The sequence below is a fragment of the Osmerus eperlanus genome, chromosome 18 (genome assembly GCF_963692335.1).
Source record: "Osmerus eperlanus chromosome 18, fOsmEpe2.1, whole genome shotgun sequence".
Lineage (NCBI taxonomy): Eukaryota > Metazoa > Chordata > Actinopteri > Osmeriformes > Osmeridae > Osmerus > Osmerus eperlanus.
This window is the reverse complement of record NC_085035.1, coordinates 10,187,175-10,206,658: the sequence shown is the minus strand read 5'-3', so window position 1 is coordinate 10,206,658 and position 19,484 is coordinate 10,187,175. Positions and strand designations below refer to the sequence as shown.

Here is a 19,484-nt window from a genome sequence, read left to right as displayed (position 1 = left end):
TCGTTTGCCTCAGGGAGCTTGAGGTGTGCAGGTCCTTCGAGAGATGGCAGATTGCAGCCAATCACCTCAGCAGTGCAGATGATAAGCTGCAGTCTGCTCTTGTCCTTGGCAGTGGAATCAGTGTACCTGATGGTGATGGAGGAGGTGAGGATGGACTCAATGATGGCTGTGTAGAAGTGCACTATCATTGTCTTTGGCAGGTTGAATTTCTTCAGCTGCCATAGGAAGTACATCCTCTGTTGTGCTTTCTTGGTGAGGGAGCTGATGTTCAGTTCCCACATGAGGTCCTGGGAGAGGATAGTGCCCAGGAAGCGGAAGGACTCCACAGTGTTGACTGGGGAGTCACACAGGGTGATGGGGCTTAGTGGGGCTGGATTCTTCCAGAAGTCCACAACCATCTCTTCTGTCTTGAAAGCGTTTAGCTCCAAGTAGTTCTGGCTGCACCAGGTCACCAGGTTGTCAGCTCCCCACCTGTAGTCAGACTCATCCTGGTGTCATCCGCAAACTTCAGGAGTTTGATGGACTGATGACTAGAGGTGCAGCTGTTGGGATAGAGGGAGAAGGGGAAAGGACGTAGCCCTGGGGGGATCCAGTGCTGATGGTAGGGAGTCAGAGATGCGTTTCCCCACCTTCACACACTGCTTCCTCTCAGACAGAAAGTTATCCACCTGCAGGTGGAGTCTCATGTTCAGCTGGGAGAGCTTGTCCTGTAGCAGAGCTTGGATGATGGTGTTGAAAGCAGAGCTGAAGTCCACAAACAGGATCCTGGCATAGGATCCCGGGGAGTCCAGGTGCTGAAGGGTGAAGTGGAGGGCCATGTTTACTGCATCGTCTACAGATCTGTTGGCTCTGTAGGCAAACTGCAGGGGGTCCAGGAGAGGATCCGTGATGGAGGTGTGCCAGCACCAGACGCTTGTAAGACTTCATTACCACAGATGTCAGGGCGATGGGTCTGTAATCATTAAGTCCAGAGGACCTTAGCTTTTTGGGCACAGTGATGATTGTGGAGGACTTGAAAACATCTGGCACTTGGCATGCCTCCAGAGAGGTGTTGAAGATTGAGACAAAACAGAGTGCACCGACAGGCCGAGGCTGCCATCAGGGGCGCCATCATGGATTTAGATAGCAGGGGCTTTGCCAGCCATTTCTGCCGGGGCTGTAGCCCTGAACCTTTTGAATGTAGCCCCAAATATAATGTTTATATCTCGACAAAACAAACTGTGTGTTATGTGCTGTGTAACATGCTACAACAGTCTGTCAAAATAAATGCACTGTCTATATAGCATGTCAGTGAACGTAATGTTTATATTACATAAAGCAAAAAAAAAAAGTGTTTTGCGCTCAAATTAAAGCAAACCTTTTTGAACATTCTATATTGATGTTCCGAGCTGAGATCAAATAAGCCTAGTCAAGGTCCTATGTTAGGTTTGGGCTAAGCCCCGAATGTTAACAATGTCTATCTACGTACCTGCATAATAGTGTGTATGGACGAAATCATTTACTTTCATAGACATTCAGTAAATGCTTGTAGGCAGCAAATCACCCAAAATGTGTGCCTTAGACAAATTGGCACTGTAATGTTAATGTTAAAATTTACCTTTCCACTCAAATGATCCCTAATGGACTTGGAAAAAATTATAATGGATGATTACCTCCACACAAACAAACATTTCAGAAACTATGTCACTGAAGATTTACTAACTAAATTCTAGCTGTTGGCTTTACCATGGAACCAAGGAGCTATACGACTCTGATCCTTTTCAAAACCTGCTCGAAGAGGCAGCTGCTCCTCCTGGAACCATTGGATGATGTGCTCTCTCCCGGAGGTGGAAAGAGTCCGTGGCACACCCTTCTTCCTGTCAACACCACAGAGACAAAGACAGAAAATTGGGTCAGGCAGTAAAGAGCATTCCTGCATTTAAGCTCTAAAGCTTGGGCTTGGGTGTCATACTGCAAATCTCTAGATATCTGCTTGCACCCCAAATTAACGAGACAGACCCATCACAAGTGTGCGGGTTGATGTACATGGGATCCATTTCAGGCCAAGGAGATAACACTGAGGCTGTGGTTACTGATGTAAATTGATTATGTATGTAATGACATTATGATAACAATCTTATGAAGTTTGATTCCGGGATGAACGGGGACATAATAACAATGACCCGATTTACTGCACCATCACAAGCCACAACATGCTGTACACACCAACACTCCTTTAGTTTAAACCTATTGCAGGGTTTTTCATGCATAGAGAAAATTTGGGCATGCGCCTAAGCCGTTTTCCCGAGCGCCTAAGACAAAACAAAAGTCTGCGATGGGGAAAAAAAAGCTGTGTTCATCACGCATGCAATGCATGTCAGCGAATATGTTCTCAATAGTATGTTTCAAGTAGGCTACAGCCGAACCCTCGTTCTGTTTTGATCAATAGTAATCGAGTTGATAAGCATGTCTTCTTGTCTGATCAATACGCAACTGTGAGGTGCGCGAATGGACAGAGCGGCCAGTAAACTGTCGTTCCGCTGCGAGGGCCAGCCTGATGTGCACGAATACACTTGTACAAATGCAAATGAAATTTCCAAAAAGTTTGATTAACGATTTCCAACGCAGCCTCCATTGGTATTCTTAACCTGGAATGATAATATATAGTGTAGGCACGAAGAAAATAAAAGGAAATCGCAAAACACCTGGGATTAAATACATTGATTAGAATTTTTTTTTTTTTTTTTGGAGCACCGAAGACCCATTTTGACCCAGGAAAAACCCTGCTATTGTTTAAACTAATATCAGACATCCAAACATTTGGAGATACATTTGTTGCTGCTCATTTTCACATCAAAATAGTAAGAGTGAAGTGTAGAATAAAACACGAATCTCTTCTCATTTCCATTAGTGTAAAAGGTAACGGTGATATGTGGCAGCCTCACATAGTTGAAACGAAGATAGTTGAAACGAAGTTGCATTCAACCGAAGAAACTGGATATATGACTTAAACTTCCCCTTAAAGATGCTGGAAAGTGGAATAAAAAATTAGTTTTAAGCTCATCACACCACAGAAGAATGTGTTGTTAATTACCCATCCAAATTCGAATGAAAAAAACAATACTGACAAGTATGTTAAATTAGGCTTTGAAATCGTGAGAATCAGCAGTCTTCTCTGCTTGAGACTGGGGGGGGCGTGTCGCCTGAAGGAGCTGAATCTCCGCCCCCTCGAATTTATTGAATTTAGCAACAACAGCAACACTAGCTACATCAATTGCAGATATCAGGACAGACCTACCTGCAGTGTTTTATGTGTTAATTACTTTGTGTTTGCATCGTACCAGCTGGGTAACAGAATGCAACTGTCTGTGATCTGACGTAGATAGGTCGCTTTGACGTAGATAGGTTGGGTTTTTGCCCCGCCTATACAAAACCTGTTTTCAAACAGTACCATCTGCAAACGGAAAATATGCCCCCAAAAAGTTAATAATCTTGAAATGTATTTTTGGAAAACAGCTAATATAACAAGTTTACTGGAAATAAAGTTTGACGCATTTCCAATTGAACTGTTGCCTAGCAAGTAATTAAGACACAATTGTTCATTCCTACCTAGGATACCTACTCATATCAAGCTACATATGAGATATCATGGCCTTTTTATTCTGTAACTAGCCTAGTCGATTTAGAGTTCTTCCAGCTAGCTAGCCAGCTGTGTAGTACCTCTAGGGTGAGCAGAAGCATGACCCTGAAAAGGAGGATACTTGGGTCCAAAAAGGAGGACAAAGGGTCAAAAAGGAGGACAAGGGGTCAAAAAGGAGGACAATCCCAAAAAGTATCATTAGTATGAAATTAAGACAATAACAGTCATTTTAATAAGTCAACATTTGCAATTTGAATACAAATTCAATACAAGTGCACTGATTTTCTGTTGTCTTTGGTGAGACAAGTTTAGTCTAAAGATAAATAAGAAAATAAGACAGTACCATTCCCCAAACTATTTAAATTGTAATAGAAATTAAAATATATAATTTGGTCAGCTCAGCAGCGGTTGTTTTATCATCTGTTGTTGTGTTCGGTGCAAAAAATAATGTCAAGGAAGAATTCCCGACAGAACTAGCATTATCCTTGTGCCGTTGCGTAGCGCAGGCATCCCGCTCTAAAGCCCCTTTCCCCCTACTACTCACATCTATATCAATGCGACAGAGCTTACAGAAGGCATGCTATTGAACTTTGCTGCTCTTAGTGGCAAAGTTGAGTTCTGAACTCCACGTAGGTTTGAAGGAGGTCTTTCTTTTTGGCATCTGAAAACCTACGCGATTGGTAAATTGCGACGGTGGGCAGGAAGGGTCAAAAAGGAGGACAAAAGGGCGAAAAAGAGGACACGCAACAGCGGATCCGGACGTCTGGTCACCCTAAGTACCTCCCGGAAGCTAACTAGTTATAGCTAATAAAAACTGAGAAATATCTGCAATATCTGCAGATGTAGCCAGCCATGTTTTCTGCAATAACACCACCATGGTCTTTATTTTTGGTCAGCAGTTTAGCTACGCAAGTAGCAAAATTACTTAATACTCGTCTTTCATTGAGTCGGTCTCCACTGAAAGCAGTGAACATACCAGCTTGTATTTATTGTACAGGCCTTGTTACAAACGCACACGTTCTGTAATGTTGTGACGTTTTTGACTGTTGCTAGCTAGTGAATGCATGCTTTGGGTGTGACGTTTCACTTTTCTCCCCAAAAAATTGAATTATGCCTAAACCGTGAAAGGCAAGTGTAACGTATAGACCAGAGCCCGTCTACGGAGAGCCTGTCCACTCCCTATTTAAGATCCTGTAAAGTGGACCTGGAAACGAGTTTTAAGTTTGCCACACCACAGAATAATGTGTTATTAACTACCCATCCAAATTCTAATGAAAAAATAACACGACAAGTATGTTAAATTAGGCTTTGAAATTGTGAAAAAATCAGCAGTCTTCTCTGCTCGAGACTGGGGGGGCGTGTCGCCTGAAGGAGCTGAAGCTCCGCCCCTCGCTGCCTAGTGCCTACCTCCGACCCAGATAATGGACGCTATGTCAAGCCGAACAAAACCGTATAGAATTAGAATTTATTTGTTCAATGAGTGAAACATACAGATGCATATAAATGAAATGTTCCCCTGAGCTGTAACAGTAAAAATGGACACCAGAGACAGCAGACAGTGAGCTCTCCAACTAGGCTACTTCTAACACATTAGCTACCATTTCACCAAAATACCATCATTCTACACCGAGTAGCCTAATATCAATTTAGCGGTTTGCACTAACTCATAGCAGAGATACCTCTGGAAAAGTTATCTAGTATAACTATAACAAGCACACAGAACTGAGTGATGAACTGCTGGCGGCGGTGGATGGTCCAGGTGCGACCGGAGGATGAACGGCCGGAGGGGCGATGCTCGGTACGGCTCCACGCTGCAAGAGAAGCCGTGTGTTGGTGAACCCCGTCTGTCTCTGGTCCATGTTAAAACTGTCCGCCGTGAAATGATCAGTGCGCTGTTGGAGTTTATCCGAAGCTTTCCATGAGCGTGGCTCTTCACAAAATCTATCCACCTATTTTTCCTTTCATTATCAACAGGGAACTTAAATGGCGTTGCAGCGCAGCTGGAGTTCTTGCATCCAGGGAAGATGCAGTTGCGGGTGGTGGGAGACATCCTGAAGCTAGCTAGCTAGCTGATGTAGGCTACAATAACAGTACAGCAGGAGGAGCCATTGAGTGATCTGACGTAGATAGGGCGAAATGACGTAGATAGGGCATTTTTTGGCTCCGCCCATTAAAACCTGATCTGAAAACGGAAGTGAAACTGTTCTTCGGTTTAACTCCACATTTCAGTGTGACAAAGTTTTAGCGCTTCGCACATGCTTTCAGGAACTCATTTCACACGTATATAATGTACTTAGAAGCAAAACATGGAATTTACTTTACAGGATCTTTAAGCCCCATTGTACAGAATTTGGTTGTAGTTCCACCAAAGTTCCACTGGGGGTGATCGTGGGCGAGTGCAAAATGAATGGGAGTATATGGAGCTAGACAGATACATTTTTTTTTTAGACAGATACATCTTTCGCCTGACTGCGTTGAGAAATCTCAGATTTGATTGTAGTTTTTGAAGTTCAACATGGATTATAGGTCGAAAGTTGAATGAACGAGTACTTATGTCCTTTATATTTCTTACAGGGTGAGTCGTTGTTGCCCATAACACGCTGGCATTTTGCTAATGAATGCTGATTGGTTAGTGAAGGACTGACTACGACCAGAGATCCCGCTTGATGGCATCCGAAGCGGAACCAGAATGTCAGAGCATTAGCAACAACATTAGCAAACCGAAACTCTTTCTAGCACGTGTATTGACAGGGAGAGCCTAACCTGTCAGCTGTGTTGTCCCCTCGAGAGAAAAAAGGAAGTGACCAGAGCTTGCCGTAAAGCAGTATCTCTGGCCGTACGATGTGTATGATGTCATTGACATTTTAAAAGGCTTTTTAGAACAAAAAGGCGACTTTAAAAAAATCTAACACCCGTCAGTGTGTATTCTTTTTCCTCCCCTTTTGAATTCAACATTCAAATTCCTAGACAAAATATATTATCCTGAGAAAAGTGGATTTTGAGGGGAATAGCTCCATAGACCTCCATTCATTCTGCACTCGCCCGTTAGCGCCCATATATGGAAATAGAGTGGAACTGCAACCAGTTCAGAAGCCGGAAGTTTCCCGAGAGTGGCAGTTCTCCCCATATTAGACATTCTCTGGTATAGAGCTCCGGATGTCTTGGAATTGGAACCAGATGCGATGCCCCATGATAGGATGTATATACGAGGATACAAGCCTGGGAAAGTTCATGTTAGGAAACGTGGAAGAAGAGGTGGTGTTCGGAGGCGGATTAGTCAACAACTACGGAATAATCGCATCCCTCTGCCTTCTATGATACTATCTAATGCGCAGTCTCTAAGAAGTAAAATCGACGAGTTGCAAGCGAATGTCAATCATCTGCGGGAATTTCGAGAAGCCTGTATTATGGCGGTGACGGAAACTTGGCTCACACACATGGAGACGGATTCTTCACTGGAAATTGATGGTTTCGGGACTCCTATTCGACTTTATCGTGACTGTGAGGTAACGGGGAAGGCTAAAGGAGGGGGCGTTTGTTTGTATATAAACCGCAGATGGTGTAGCAACTTTACGGTAAGAAAACGGGTCTGTCTAGCTGACATAGAGTTACTCTCTGTGTCGCTTAGGCCCGGCTACCTTCCGAGGGAATTCCCTCAATTGTTTGTTACGGTGGTCTATATACATCCTAAAGCAAACGCCAAAGCAGCAGCTTAATTAATATTTAAAGTGACACAAGAACTTCAATCTATATCACCAGATTCCCCCAATTTTATTATGGGAGATTTTAACCATTGTAAACTAAAGGGCACATTATCGGGGTTTTATCAGTATGTCTCATGCCCTTCTCGTCACAGTAAAACCCTTGACTTGTGTTATGGCTCTATCAAGGGAGCTTATAAATCTGTGGGTGGACCCCCGCTTGGATCTTCAGATCACAATGTAGTACACATTTTTCCAACCTACAAGACTGTGCTTCAGCGTGAGCAGGTTGTGAAGCGAATGGATAAGGTTTGGACTGAGGAGAGTTCCCTTGCACTTCAGGGCTGTTTCGAGTGTACCGACTGGTCAGTGTTCCTGGACTCCTCTGATGACATAAATGAACTTACTGATGTGGTGTGTAGCTATGTTACATTCTGTACGGACTCTGTGATCCCTACCAAGGAAGTTAGAATATTCCCAAATAATAAACCCTGGGTTTCAAAAGACTTGAAGAGTCTTTTAAGTCAAAAGGAGAGAAGCATTTAATAGAGGAGATATAGCCAAGATGAGAGAGTTGAGGAAGGAGGTAAGGGCTGAAATTAAGACAGCAAAGTTTAACTATAGGGACAAAATAGAGACAGAATTTAAAAGTAATAATCTAAGAACTGCTTGTAATGGCATGAAAAAGATGACTGGATGTCATGTAAGGGGTAATAAGGCAGTCAGTCTGGAGGGTTTTAATTCTGATAGCCAATTGGCTGATGGTTTGAATGATTTTTATCTAAGGTTTGATAAACAAGATTTTAATGAACAGATAGACAAGATGAGGTGCAAGACTAAGTCGAGTCAAACATTGACCATTGATGTTGACTTTGTTGCAAAACTGTTTAGGCACACCAATAGTAGGAAGAGCCCAGGCCCTGATAAGATCTGTGGCAAACTAAAGACTTGTGCTGATCAGCTCTGCAATGTTTTTCAGGTTATTTTTATGAAATCTCTGGAGTTACAAAATATTCAATTATTATTCAAATATTCAATTAACATTCAATTATTGCCCCTGTCGCTAAGTGTACAAAACCAAAGTCCTTAAATTATTTTAGACCGGTAGCACTTACATCTTTACTTATGAAGGTTTTAGAGAAAGTGGTGGGACGGGCTGTTAGGCAGCAGATCCAGGGTTCTCTGGATCCTATGCAGTTTGCTTACAGAGCTGGTAGGGGTGTTGAAGATGCCTCTCTGACGCTGCTGAACAGCTTGTATCATCACCTTGAGGGCCCACTAACTCATGCCAGACTTCTGTTCATTGATTTTTCTTCTGCTTTTAACACTATTCAACCACATTTGCTAGTAGAGAAACTTCTTTCCGATTTCAATCTTGATATGAATATTATTGGATGGATCTTAGACTTTATGACAGAAAGATCAGTGTGTGAGAGATAATGGCGTCCTTTCAGACAAGCTCCATTCATCCACTGGCTCACCCCAAGGTTGTGTACTCTCTCCTCTTCTTTATATTCTGTACACAAATAGTTGCCAGAGTAAGTTTGAGAATAGACACATCTTAAAGTTTGCAGATGACACGGTCATAGTCAGCTTGCTGAAGGGAGGAGATATGGATCATGGGCTGGTTGTCAATGACTTTGTTTCATGGTGTAAGGAGTTTTACCTTGAACTGAATTTGTCAAAGACCAAAGATATGATTATCGACTTCAGGAGGTCGGTGCCCATTCCCCGATTCACAACTATTGAGGGGATTGAGATTGATTTGGTTGAGAATTATAAATATCTGGGTACTGTGTTTGATAACAGGCTGTGCTTTCAGAACAACACAGATGCCATTTCAAAAAAGGTACAGCAACGTCTCTATTTCTTGAGAAAAATGAACTCTTTTAAGGTGTGCACCAAAATGATGACGCTGTTTTATAGAACTTTTATTGAGTCAGTGCTGACATTTTGTGTGGTGGTATGGTTTGGGAATCTGAATCTGGCTAATAAGAACAGGCTTGATCGGCTTGTCAGAGTGGCCAGTAAAGTCATTGGGGTAAACCAAGTCCAGCTCTCTGAGCTTTATGTTCGGCAGGTCGCAAGGAAGACCCACTCCATATTGGCTTGTACTGACCATCCCCTGAAGGGAGCGTTTGAGCTCTTGCCTTCAGGAAGAAGGTATAGAGCTCCCACCCACAGAACAAAATGATTTGGGGACTCTTTTGTTCGTTTTGCTATTGGGAGGCTAAATGTGCATAAATGAATGGCATGAAGTATTTATGGACGGAACTTATTCTGGGTTTTCAATATTAAGTGATCCTTTACCCAAAAAACTGTATTGTTTTTGTATTGTGTGTTGTCTTGTGTGGTGTCAGGTATTCTGGTTATGTAGTATTTTATGATGGATTGAATGTGTTTTAATACCTGTCTACAAACAAATTTCCCCTAGTGGGATCAATAAAATTGACTTCACTTGACTTGTCACCTGACTTTACTGTTTACGTCACCATTTTGGCAGGAAAGTAGTGGCTAAAATGTACGGTGCCAGCACGGATTTAAACCTGTCCGAGTTCATTGCGCACTTTAATTCAAAAGACATAGGCAGCTATAAAGAAAAACGTGATCGATTTAACATTAGTGATCCATATAATGCTCCCAGTGTTATTTTTACGCCCTTTACGAGTGAAACTGAAGGCTTCCCTGACCTTCTGTATCCAGATATTTACAACTCTCTATCAACTTTCATTCGTCCTAGTCTGGAGAGTCTTTGAAAGCCTACAAAAGCCTGGAGGGATATAAATTGACGCAATCAGCTGGATTAGTGATGAATATTCAGCTTTGAAGTCTACCGGCTACAAATTGCTATGTGTAGCTAACGTTAATGCAGTTTTAAAAAGCAGTTTTATAACTTGTATAGCTAGCTAGCGTTAGCAACGTTTGTCAACGGTTAGCTCCGAGCCCCTCGGAGAGCTCTACGTGCACCTCCTGATTTTCCTGACTATCCGTCCGTCAGTCATTTTACAGATACCCCTTGGCTGTGATTGGTCCGTATTAAGAACCGCTTGTGTCAGGGGCGGGGGCTGCCGTGACCAACAAGACGAACATAATCCTTTGGCTGCCATTGCTCTAAGTTTTTACAATTCATATTTCAGCTAAACAGTACATGTAAATCAACATCTGAATTCAAATGTGAGGAGAAATGGGCAGTGTAGTTGCTGAAAATGTGCTTATTTTATTGATGAAACGGCTAAACGGCACCTCCCTGAAATGAGTCTCTGCAGGTTGGGATGTCTGACAAAGCCATATGAATACCTCAGCAGTTTGAAACTTCACAAAAACAGATGAAGATCGTCAAGAGATGAATCACAAATATCAGCAGTGTCTGATAAACCGAAGCACTTCCTACCAAGTAACAAAATGCACAACAAAGGAAACTTTACACAAAAAGAAGCATCAGTCAGTTCCACAAAAACTGCACAAAGTGTGGAAAAGACCCACAGCACAAGTGGAACCAAGGCAAGTGCCCAGCAAAAGGCTCTGTTTGTTCCTACTGCCACAAACCATTGGGTGGAAATTTGTCACAAGCGAGCGGTAATCGCTGTAAGTATTGAGGCAAATCAAGATTCTTTAGATGATGAAGAAATTCGGAATATTAGTCTGATGCAACCTGCTGACCCCATGTTGACAAATGGGTGGTGAAATTGTAAATTCTGTCTAAAGAAGTGATATTCCGAATCGATTCAGGCTCCAAATGCAACACATTAACGCTCAAGTTTTTTTAACTTGTCTCATTCTGTATTCTTCTGTCTGTAACTATGTGTTCTTATGTTGCTGCCTGGTCTCCCTTGAAAAGGAGATTTTTTAATCTCAATGGGACCTTTCTGGTTCAATAAAAAAAATATGTTGTGGACAGCGGAAACCAGGAGTACCGCCGCAACTGTCAACATCTTTGTGCAAACACTCGAAGCAGACAGGGCCACCAGAGCAGTCAGATGAAAAGCAACCACTGTCTCCCACCCCTTCTGAGAAGCCTCGCTCACCTCCCAGGGAAACCTTGAGACATGCTCAGGCCCAGCGAGGTGAACAGTACATCACTAGGCCCGACAGACTGACTTATTGAGTTATGCACATAAAGTTAGTGAGGGCCAAGGTGTGGTAAAGACTAGGGATGCTCCGATCTGATCGGCGCCGATCCATATCGGCCGATATTCCCATTATCGGTTTTGATCGGTTTTCTCAAAACGGCCGATCAAACATGGCCGATCAGATGACATAAAATCAGCGAGAACTACTATCAGAGATGTTTCAATAAAACGTTAGATAGGCATTTCAGGCCGCCAATGGTAAGAAATGATTCTTTAACCTTTAGTTGCGTGAGTTCTAAATATTTCCGACGCTTCCACCAGTTTGTTTTCCAAAACGGAAGCTAGCTAGCTTTAGTTAGCTTCAGTTACCTAGCAACCTACCATAATACTCGTAGCAATGCTACTATCTGCTAGTGTTACTTGTTTGCCTCTAATTGTAAATTTTGAAGCCATACTATAGCATTTGTCATAGTTTTTGCCTATCTGAAAATAGTCGGTTGGAATTTTCAGAATCACACATGTGCGACGTTACTCTGTGAGACCCACATTCGAACGAAAACAGTCACGGACAGCCACTGCTTTTTGGAAGGCCAATAAAGACCTATTTCCTGCTCTCGCACAAGCAGAACGAGTCTTCCTCTCCGCACCTTGTACAAGTGTAGATAGCGAGCGACTTTTCAGCACAGCAGGACATATTTTAGATGAGAAGAGGAACAGGTTGACTCCTAAAAATGCTGATATGCTTATATTTATCAAGGCAAATCTTCCAGTGATGCTGCTTAATCAGAAGTAAGGTTTGAATACTCTAGTATGCCCCCTCTCCGAGTGAGTTCGTGCATGAAGTGAGTGAAGTGAGAGAGTGAGTAAAGGATGTGAGTGAGTGAGACACTACAGATGCATGTTGTTGTTTTTTTTAAATTGCTGACTTCCTGTGCACCTTTTATCTTTATTCTGTCTGTTATCTCCTCCTAAATGCAGACAAATTGACTTGAAACTGACTGACTTGAAACATATTGGATATTTGGCTATAGCCTGTTTATGTTGCAGTTAAGTTTGTATTATTTTTCCACAGGAAAGCTACTGTATAAGCTCCAAGTTCTCTTGAGAGCCTCTAGAGAGTGGAATGTTGCACATGTGATTCTATTGTTGTGATTTTTATTTAAAGATTTATATTTTCATTATTATTTTAATATGTATTATTATTTACACATTTTATAGTAAGCGAGAGAGCTTCTACACTGGAATGTTGCACGTTCCCTGCAATAGAACGGATGGTTGTCAATTCATGATACTCTCTCAATACCAATGTTGTTAAGAATAATTAATTTCATAAATAATGCTACACAATAAATAGAATGCTTCAATCGACACCGTGATCGGTATTATCGGATCGGCAGATACTGATTTCAGTGATCGGTGATCGGCACCAAAAAACCTGATCGGAGCATCTCTAGTAAAGACACCTTTGGAAGTGAAGTGCTAGTAACCTCTCCTTCCAAGTTAGTGTGACTAAAGTCACTGTTTTGTAAAGTTCTTATGTGTTTGTTTATTTTCATAAAGCCACTGAACTCTAGAATGGATGTTGATATTATTTAACATGAAGCCAGGACATTTAAACTGCTGACGATATTGCTGAGTTGCTCCTGTGTACATGTTTCTTATTTTGTTAAGAAGGGAGATGTAACGTATTGAGTTTTAATTACTCCTGTGGCTACAGTCTGTTCTGTACTAATGCATTACCCGTAGTGCTGTATGTGTGACTCATGCGCAGTACAATAAAGTTGGCATGCTCGAAGCTAGAAGCGCGTACGTTGACTGGAATACATTACAGCAAGCACACACAATAAGGTAGAAACACAATAGATGGCTTTGCAGCTTTGCTGCTTGGGCCATAATAATAAATGGGGATAACATTGCTGCAATTACACTGCATTAACATAGCATATCAACACAGAATTGCCAGCTGTTGAAGCACATGCCTTTTTAAAGTTATTCACATTTTCCTAAAATGAAGTATGGAGAGCTTGTCTTATCAGATAACTTAGTACAGCATTTTACCTGTCTTTACAAAAAAAATTGCTTGTCTCTGTACTTTAGGTGAACGTAACCCGTTTTTCAGTTTCCATCCACGAAAATAAGCAACAAACCCTCTGGGGCAGAAAGTAGGAGGCTGACAGTGAAGCAGGCCATACGCCATGGTGTTCAGTTTATCAGGCTTTTGAAAAATCCACTGACAGCAGTTTCTGCTGAAGGCTACTTTATATGTGCATTATTGGGTGTGACTGTCTATGGCAAGGCACAACCTGTTCTCTTTAATATATGGGGGCCAAGGAGCTAAGCTGTGAAGGCACCTATTGTGTTTCTACCTTTTCTTATCGGGGGCCAAGCAGCGAAGCCACTTATTGTGTTTCTAGCTTTTCTTATTATTAGGGTTAGGGTAAGTCTCCTTGTGTGTTATGTAAAGTATGTTAATGTTTTATATTTGTATTTTAGTTTGGATTTGTTTTATTGTACAGTACTATGTACTCTAGAATTAATATGACTTGATCAACCTAGGATTATAATAAATCGGGGGTACTCAATAGGCGGACCGCGGTCCGGATCCGGACCCAGACGCAATACAATTTGGACCGAAGCCAAAATCAACATTCTAATTTAGTCATGATCCAAGCGAGTTTTCATTGGTGCGTGATTTCACGCCTATATTGTTGTCCTACTAGCATTTTTACATATCCCCTCAAATTAATACAATGTAGTACTCAACAACACAGCAGAAACATTAATAGACCTAGACTAATAGTCTAGTGTTGGGGGATTTGGTTCAGATAAGTACCGGGATACTTTCCTTCCACAGTTATTGTATTATCATGCTGACTCCGATATAGATAGATATTTTATTCAGATCTTAAGTCTTAGAATCCAACAGCAGAATTTACAATATTACTTACAAATTAAGGGTATCACTAGTAAGAGTGAGGTTCCTTGGTTTGGGTCTAGGCAGAAGGGTCAGCTTCTCCCCTCCGAAGGCCTTGGCAGTTGCAGCTACTCGACCTCGCTCTAGAGCCTTCACCGATCTCCTACGGTGATCATCACGGGTCTGCTTGGCAATGGATCGCCGATGCAGGTCTGCTGCTTTGGACTTCCGCACTATGAAACACCCAAATACTGTATTTAGAACCCTGTTTAAAGAACTAAAACTACACATTAAACTACCAAACAACCAGGTTTACAAAGGTATACTTATTAAATGAAACCTTTCTTGGGTAACCCAGAGAGGGTTCCTATTTGAACGTTTTCTCACATGTCTCCTGCCAGTCCTTGTCATCCCTCTCTTCCTTCACTTTCCTCAGGTCCATGTAGATCTGCTGCTTCCGCTTCTCCTCCAACCTTCTCACCTCCTCCTCAGCCATCCTCCTCTCTTCTGACTCTCTTTTCTGGAAGACAAAGAAAAATACACCTCAATAGCTCCACGTGTGTGAGAACAGATGTATTATTTCACAACTGTCTTATGAAAGTTTTAAATGAGAGACGTGTGGCCCACAGAAAAAAATTAAAACACTATTTCCATTTAGGGAACTACAACTACTTGACATTGCCCACAATTACTATATTTATTATATTCCTCATGCAGGTGCATTGTTGGATTGTCTGATGCATCAACTTCCTTGTTTAAACAACTTCTCTGTAAAAAATTCCAAAGCATGTCAAAGGTAGGCTAAATTCTGTTTTGTATGTACTGAAAACAGCTGGTATGTATGGCTAATCAGTCAATCATTAATTATGACCATTAATAACAAATCATATAACAAAGCAAAAAGTGGTATCAGAACACTTAGAAAGTCATATTTGAACACAAACCATTGTTCTGGTGAAATTCTTATTTCACAGCAATAACTATACTGTACATTAACCCCTTGGATGCTGTCCCGCTGACAGAAAAATACCCAAAAAACCAAGATACCAAAAAAATTGTATCTTCGCACTCGATCAAATTCCAGGACCCTGCTTTCTTGACTTTTCCTAGATATGTGACACGCTCCAGTCTTGTCGGCCCAGTCTTGTCGGCATTTCGTATTGTCCGCTAGAAGCCGGACAATCTTTTAAATATTTTTTTACAGTTGTTTTCATCATGGCCCGCATCAAGCTCTTCTCCTGTCTGGCCCCCCAATGGTGGAATCACCTCCCCACCTCAATCAGAGACACTGACTGTCTCCCCACCTTCAAGAAAAGGCTGAAGACGCACTTGTTCCGGGAGTACAACGGTACTTAGGAATGATTTGCTGGACCTGATGTTAGTTTCCTCCAGGAACACAATGACTCTTATTGAGGGACTTGTTGCTCTTGTTGGTTAGTTGTAACTGATTTCACTTCTTGTACTCGCTGTGAATTATATTATTGTTGCTTGATTTTTCTACAGGTACACTCTTGCAATTTTTGAGGTTCATGTTGTTTAATTGTAACTTGTTTAACTACATGCTCTTATGGTTCTTCCCATTGGCACTTATTTGCTTTCCACAATGTATGCTTCATGTTTTGGCTACCCGCAATGTTTTGGGGCTATCTCATTGTTATGGTCAGTGACCTATGCACTTTTGTAAAGCTCTCTCTTGGAAGTCGCTTTGGATAAAAGCGTCTGCTAAATGAGTAAATGTAAATAAAGATGGAAGCAGGTTACAATTTAGAAAATGTATATGTGACCTAGGGCTTAGGGATCGACATTGTGCTGTTCAACAGACTGTTGACTATGACTTGTTTGGTGGTGCAGTACCTTGAGCTCTTCCTGCAGCTGTGTCTGTTCCTGAGCTGCTGCTTCCCGTCTGACATGCTCACGTTGCTCCTCCTCCCTCCAAGACAGCAGCCCAGGGTCTGGCAACATACCAGAGAACCTCTTCACCAGCTCTGCTTCCTTCTTCAATCTAGAAGTCACACATACACACACACTTCAACTTCAGAGGATGTTTGGGTTAACACCAACTGTGTCTGTGAAATCAATTTCGAGGAACTAGGAAGGGGACAAACACATTAGTAAGTACAGGAGCGTGTTAATGCTTTAAAACAAAATACAATCTAGCCTGCAGGCTCACTTTGAAGTCCCTGAATTATTCCGGCCTTCATGAAGATAGTGTATGCACATTTTAAAAAGTGAACCAAAGAAGAACAAACAACTGGAGTTTATGCTATGTTTTGCACACATAAACGTAATATTTTGCTACATTTTACTATACTTTTAGAGCTGCCATGAACACCACAGTATGGTGCAACCAAACCAGGGTGAAAGCTACCATTATTAACTATAATAAAAAGGCAAGCTCTACCATTTTCCAATAAATTAGTATTAACCTCCAAGCAATCTAGGTCATAGGCATAGCACAATCAGGGAAAAGTTTAACTTACAGTATAGGAGTGGCTGAGTCAATAGGCAAAGTAAATAAATGTTTAACTAGGATTCCAGATCTGTTGGTACTATGTCTAGATAATAATTAACTGTGCCCTCTTCAGCTGACTGACAGACGTAGAATCCAAGCAGAACATACCATATAGGTTATTTTTAGTGAGATGCTGTGACAGAACATGCATGAGTGTGACAAGGCAGAAATAGGTCTATAGACATTCAGGCATTCAAGCAATAAAAGGAACCATGCAAATTGCAGATAATGTGTCAGTCACGTTTTAAAAGCCTGTGAGTATTGAACATGTAATTAACAAAAGCACACCAGAAAGCAAGCTAAATAACCTGCTTTTAAACATGTTTAGAGGGAACATTGTGGAAAGGTTTGTCACAAAGGTGACACATTTGAACTTTAGAGTTGTGTCAAAGTTGTGGTAACCGACTCCACATAGATGTAATAAAAATGTGGTGATCTAATGAGGATGTAATGACAGATCACTTCCTACCTAAGCTCATCTGCCTCTTGCTGAGCCTGCTGGGCTGCCTTCTCGGCCAAAGCATCATTACAAATCTGGACGTAGGGCTTGTCGGCATGGTGCTCCCCCATCACCCATACCCACACGTCACTGTCCATTCCTGTCAACCACGTCACACTCTTGGATGTGACTGGTGGACAAAAGATGTGTGAAGAAAATATATACCACAAACATGCACACACAAACACGTACAATAATGTGAAAACACATACACAGCCAGACACAAACAAGCACACACCCATTAAAGACTACCAAAGCAAAGTACTTCTACAATACACAATCCAGTGAGTTATCAAGTACTTAAACAAAATGACTGCAGGTCTGGTTATACCACATAAAGAACCATAGTATTTTCCCACAGATAACTTATTTATTGCATAATGTAAACTTTGAATGCAAACTTAAATATGCAACAACCTCTAGGTGACATCCCAGATGTGTGCTATAGCTTTGAGAGTTGTGTTTATCACCAATTGAATCAGACATATAATAATAATGTATTTGTTAAACTGACACTTTATTCAAGGCTGAATACAGGGAGAATCTGAACCTGTGACCTCTGGATCTGCAGTTAAATTCTATCCCCGAGCTACACCCATTCCCCTTATTCAGCCAATAAATATGAAAATACTTTTTTTGAGACTTACACACACATCAAGAACTAAACAATTGATACCTGTCTTAGGTTTCTTCGTTCTGTTTTCCTCCTTTTCTAGTCTTGCTTCTCTCTCCTTCCACCGGCGGACTTGCTCCTCTCTCATCTTGATGAACAAAACTTGCTTCTGCTCTTCGTTCAACTCAGCCAGGAGATCAGGGTCGATGAACATGTCAGTCAAAATTTGTTGCAGCATCTCTCAAAAATATTTTACAGTTTTCACAGTGAACTTAAAGCTGGGGAAATTTCTCAGCTTGAGGTATTTGAGTTGAAGAAATATGTCTCAGTTCAATGTTGTTAAAACTTTAATGTTTGCTGGTCCATGGTTTTTCTCACTCGGTTAGAACTTCCTAAAAACAAAGGGGCTATTGTCAAATTTGAATAGCATTTTTATAAACTAAAATAAGGATAGCTCTCTGCCATGTGTCCAGTGTATCTTAATACACCTGGTCTGTGTGAAACAATCAATTTTAATATATTATCAACTAATTTCAAAAACACCAATACACACTCTAAAGTAGGCTAATAGTTGGCTACACTGCAATTGGACAAACTGGTAGGCCGAATTATGTTAGGCTATGTATCTTGTAATTATATACCTCAGTAGGCTTATATATCGGTCATACAGCCTTTCTCGAAAACGTAAACTTTACTTGACTTACCCTTTTCACGGCGTATCTAACTATGCCAATCAAAAACCACGTCAAATTCGTCTTCAGTTTTTGTCGCATGTTCTTCTATAAGGAAATCAAAGCTTCTCGAACTTCAATAAAGCCTATTCATGTTCATATTGTACATGGGTCAATGTGTGCGTCGTGTAAAAACAACAGTCACCTGCTTTAATTATTTTGTCAATTTCCTGAATTGTAAATTTCGATAGTCCTACTAACGAGTCCAATCCAAGAGAATTGCAGGTGAAGTTCGGTAGCTACTCAACAGATTACTCCGAGAAGTTTCGCAAGACGCTCCCTATTTACCTCATCCACTTCCACAAGATGTCATGTAACTCATCCAAAACAACAAATAAGCCACTCCCATGTAGGCGTATATCCTCCTAGCCTAAGGCCTAAAACTTTTATTCACAAACTATATCGGCTATTCATTATGTTAAATAGGCCTACAGTATTTTAAGTTGTTTTTAGTATTAGAAATGTAAGTCAGCATATCGTTCACTTGACGTGCTTTGATTTTAAAGTGGCCCAACTAGCCTAGGCCCTACTGTAGAACAAGTTTTCCTAACTAAAACAATTTCACCTTTTTCCAAATCTTGGCAATAGTCTACTTGACGATGTTTGTTGAGAGGGGCTGCGCCATGAGAAATAAATACAATTTAACTAGAAAGGTACATTTCTTGAAGAAAATGTGTGTGTTTGCTGAATGCAGTTGAAACGATTTTGTTTTGATGGCTTGAATAATGAAGGTTTTACAAAGATTTTAAAAGAGGTATGTGCTTTAAAAACAAAATGGTGAGAAAAAGTATTCAAAGTATATCTGTCATTGTTATGCATTGCAAT

General features: G+C 41.2%; 1 protein-coding gene across 2 annotated transcripts in view; it reads right to left on the bottom strand.

Annotated features, from left to right (window-relative positions):
* Positions 1-18,937, bottom strand: part of sh2d4a (SH2 domain containing 4A) — a 36,140-nt gene extending 17,203 nt beyond the window's left edge. The window contains exons 1-8 of one of the 2 annotated variants that reach the window (XM_062484724.1): positions 18,805-18,935; positions 18,633-18,707; positions 17,992-18,320; positions 17,286-17,445; positions 16,159-16,306; positions 14,692-14,824; positions 14,339-14,537; positions 1,726-1,856 (exon numbers count right to left, since the gene is read on the bottom strand). In XM_062484724.1, coding sequence (XP_062340708.1) covers positions 1,726-1,856; positions 14,339-14,537; positions 14,692-14,824; positions 16,159-16,306; positions 17,286-17,445; positions 17,992-18,166 — 946 coding nt within the window. In that variant the 5' untranslated portion in view covers positions 18,167-18,320; positions 18,633-18,707; positions 18,805-18,935. Of the gene's footprint in view, positions 1-1,725; positions 1,857-14,338; positions 14,538-14,691; positions 14,825-16,158; positions 16,307-17,285; positions 17,446-17,991; positions 18,321-18,632 lie in introns of both variants that reach the window. The other variant, XM_062484723.1, reaches the window with a different exon arrangement.
* Between the last annotated feature and the right edge of the window lie 547 nt (positions 18,938-19,484).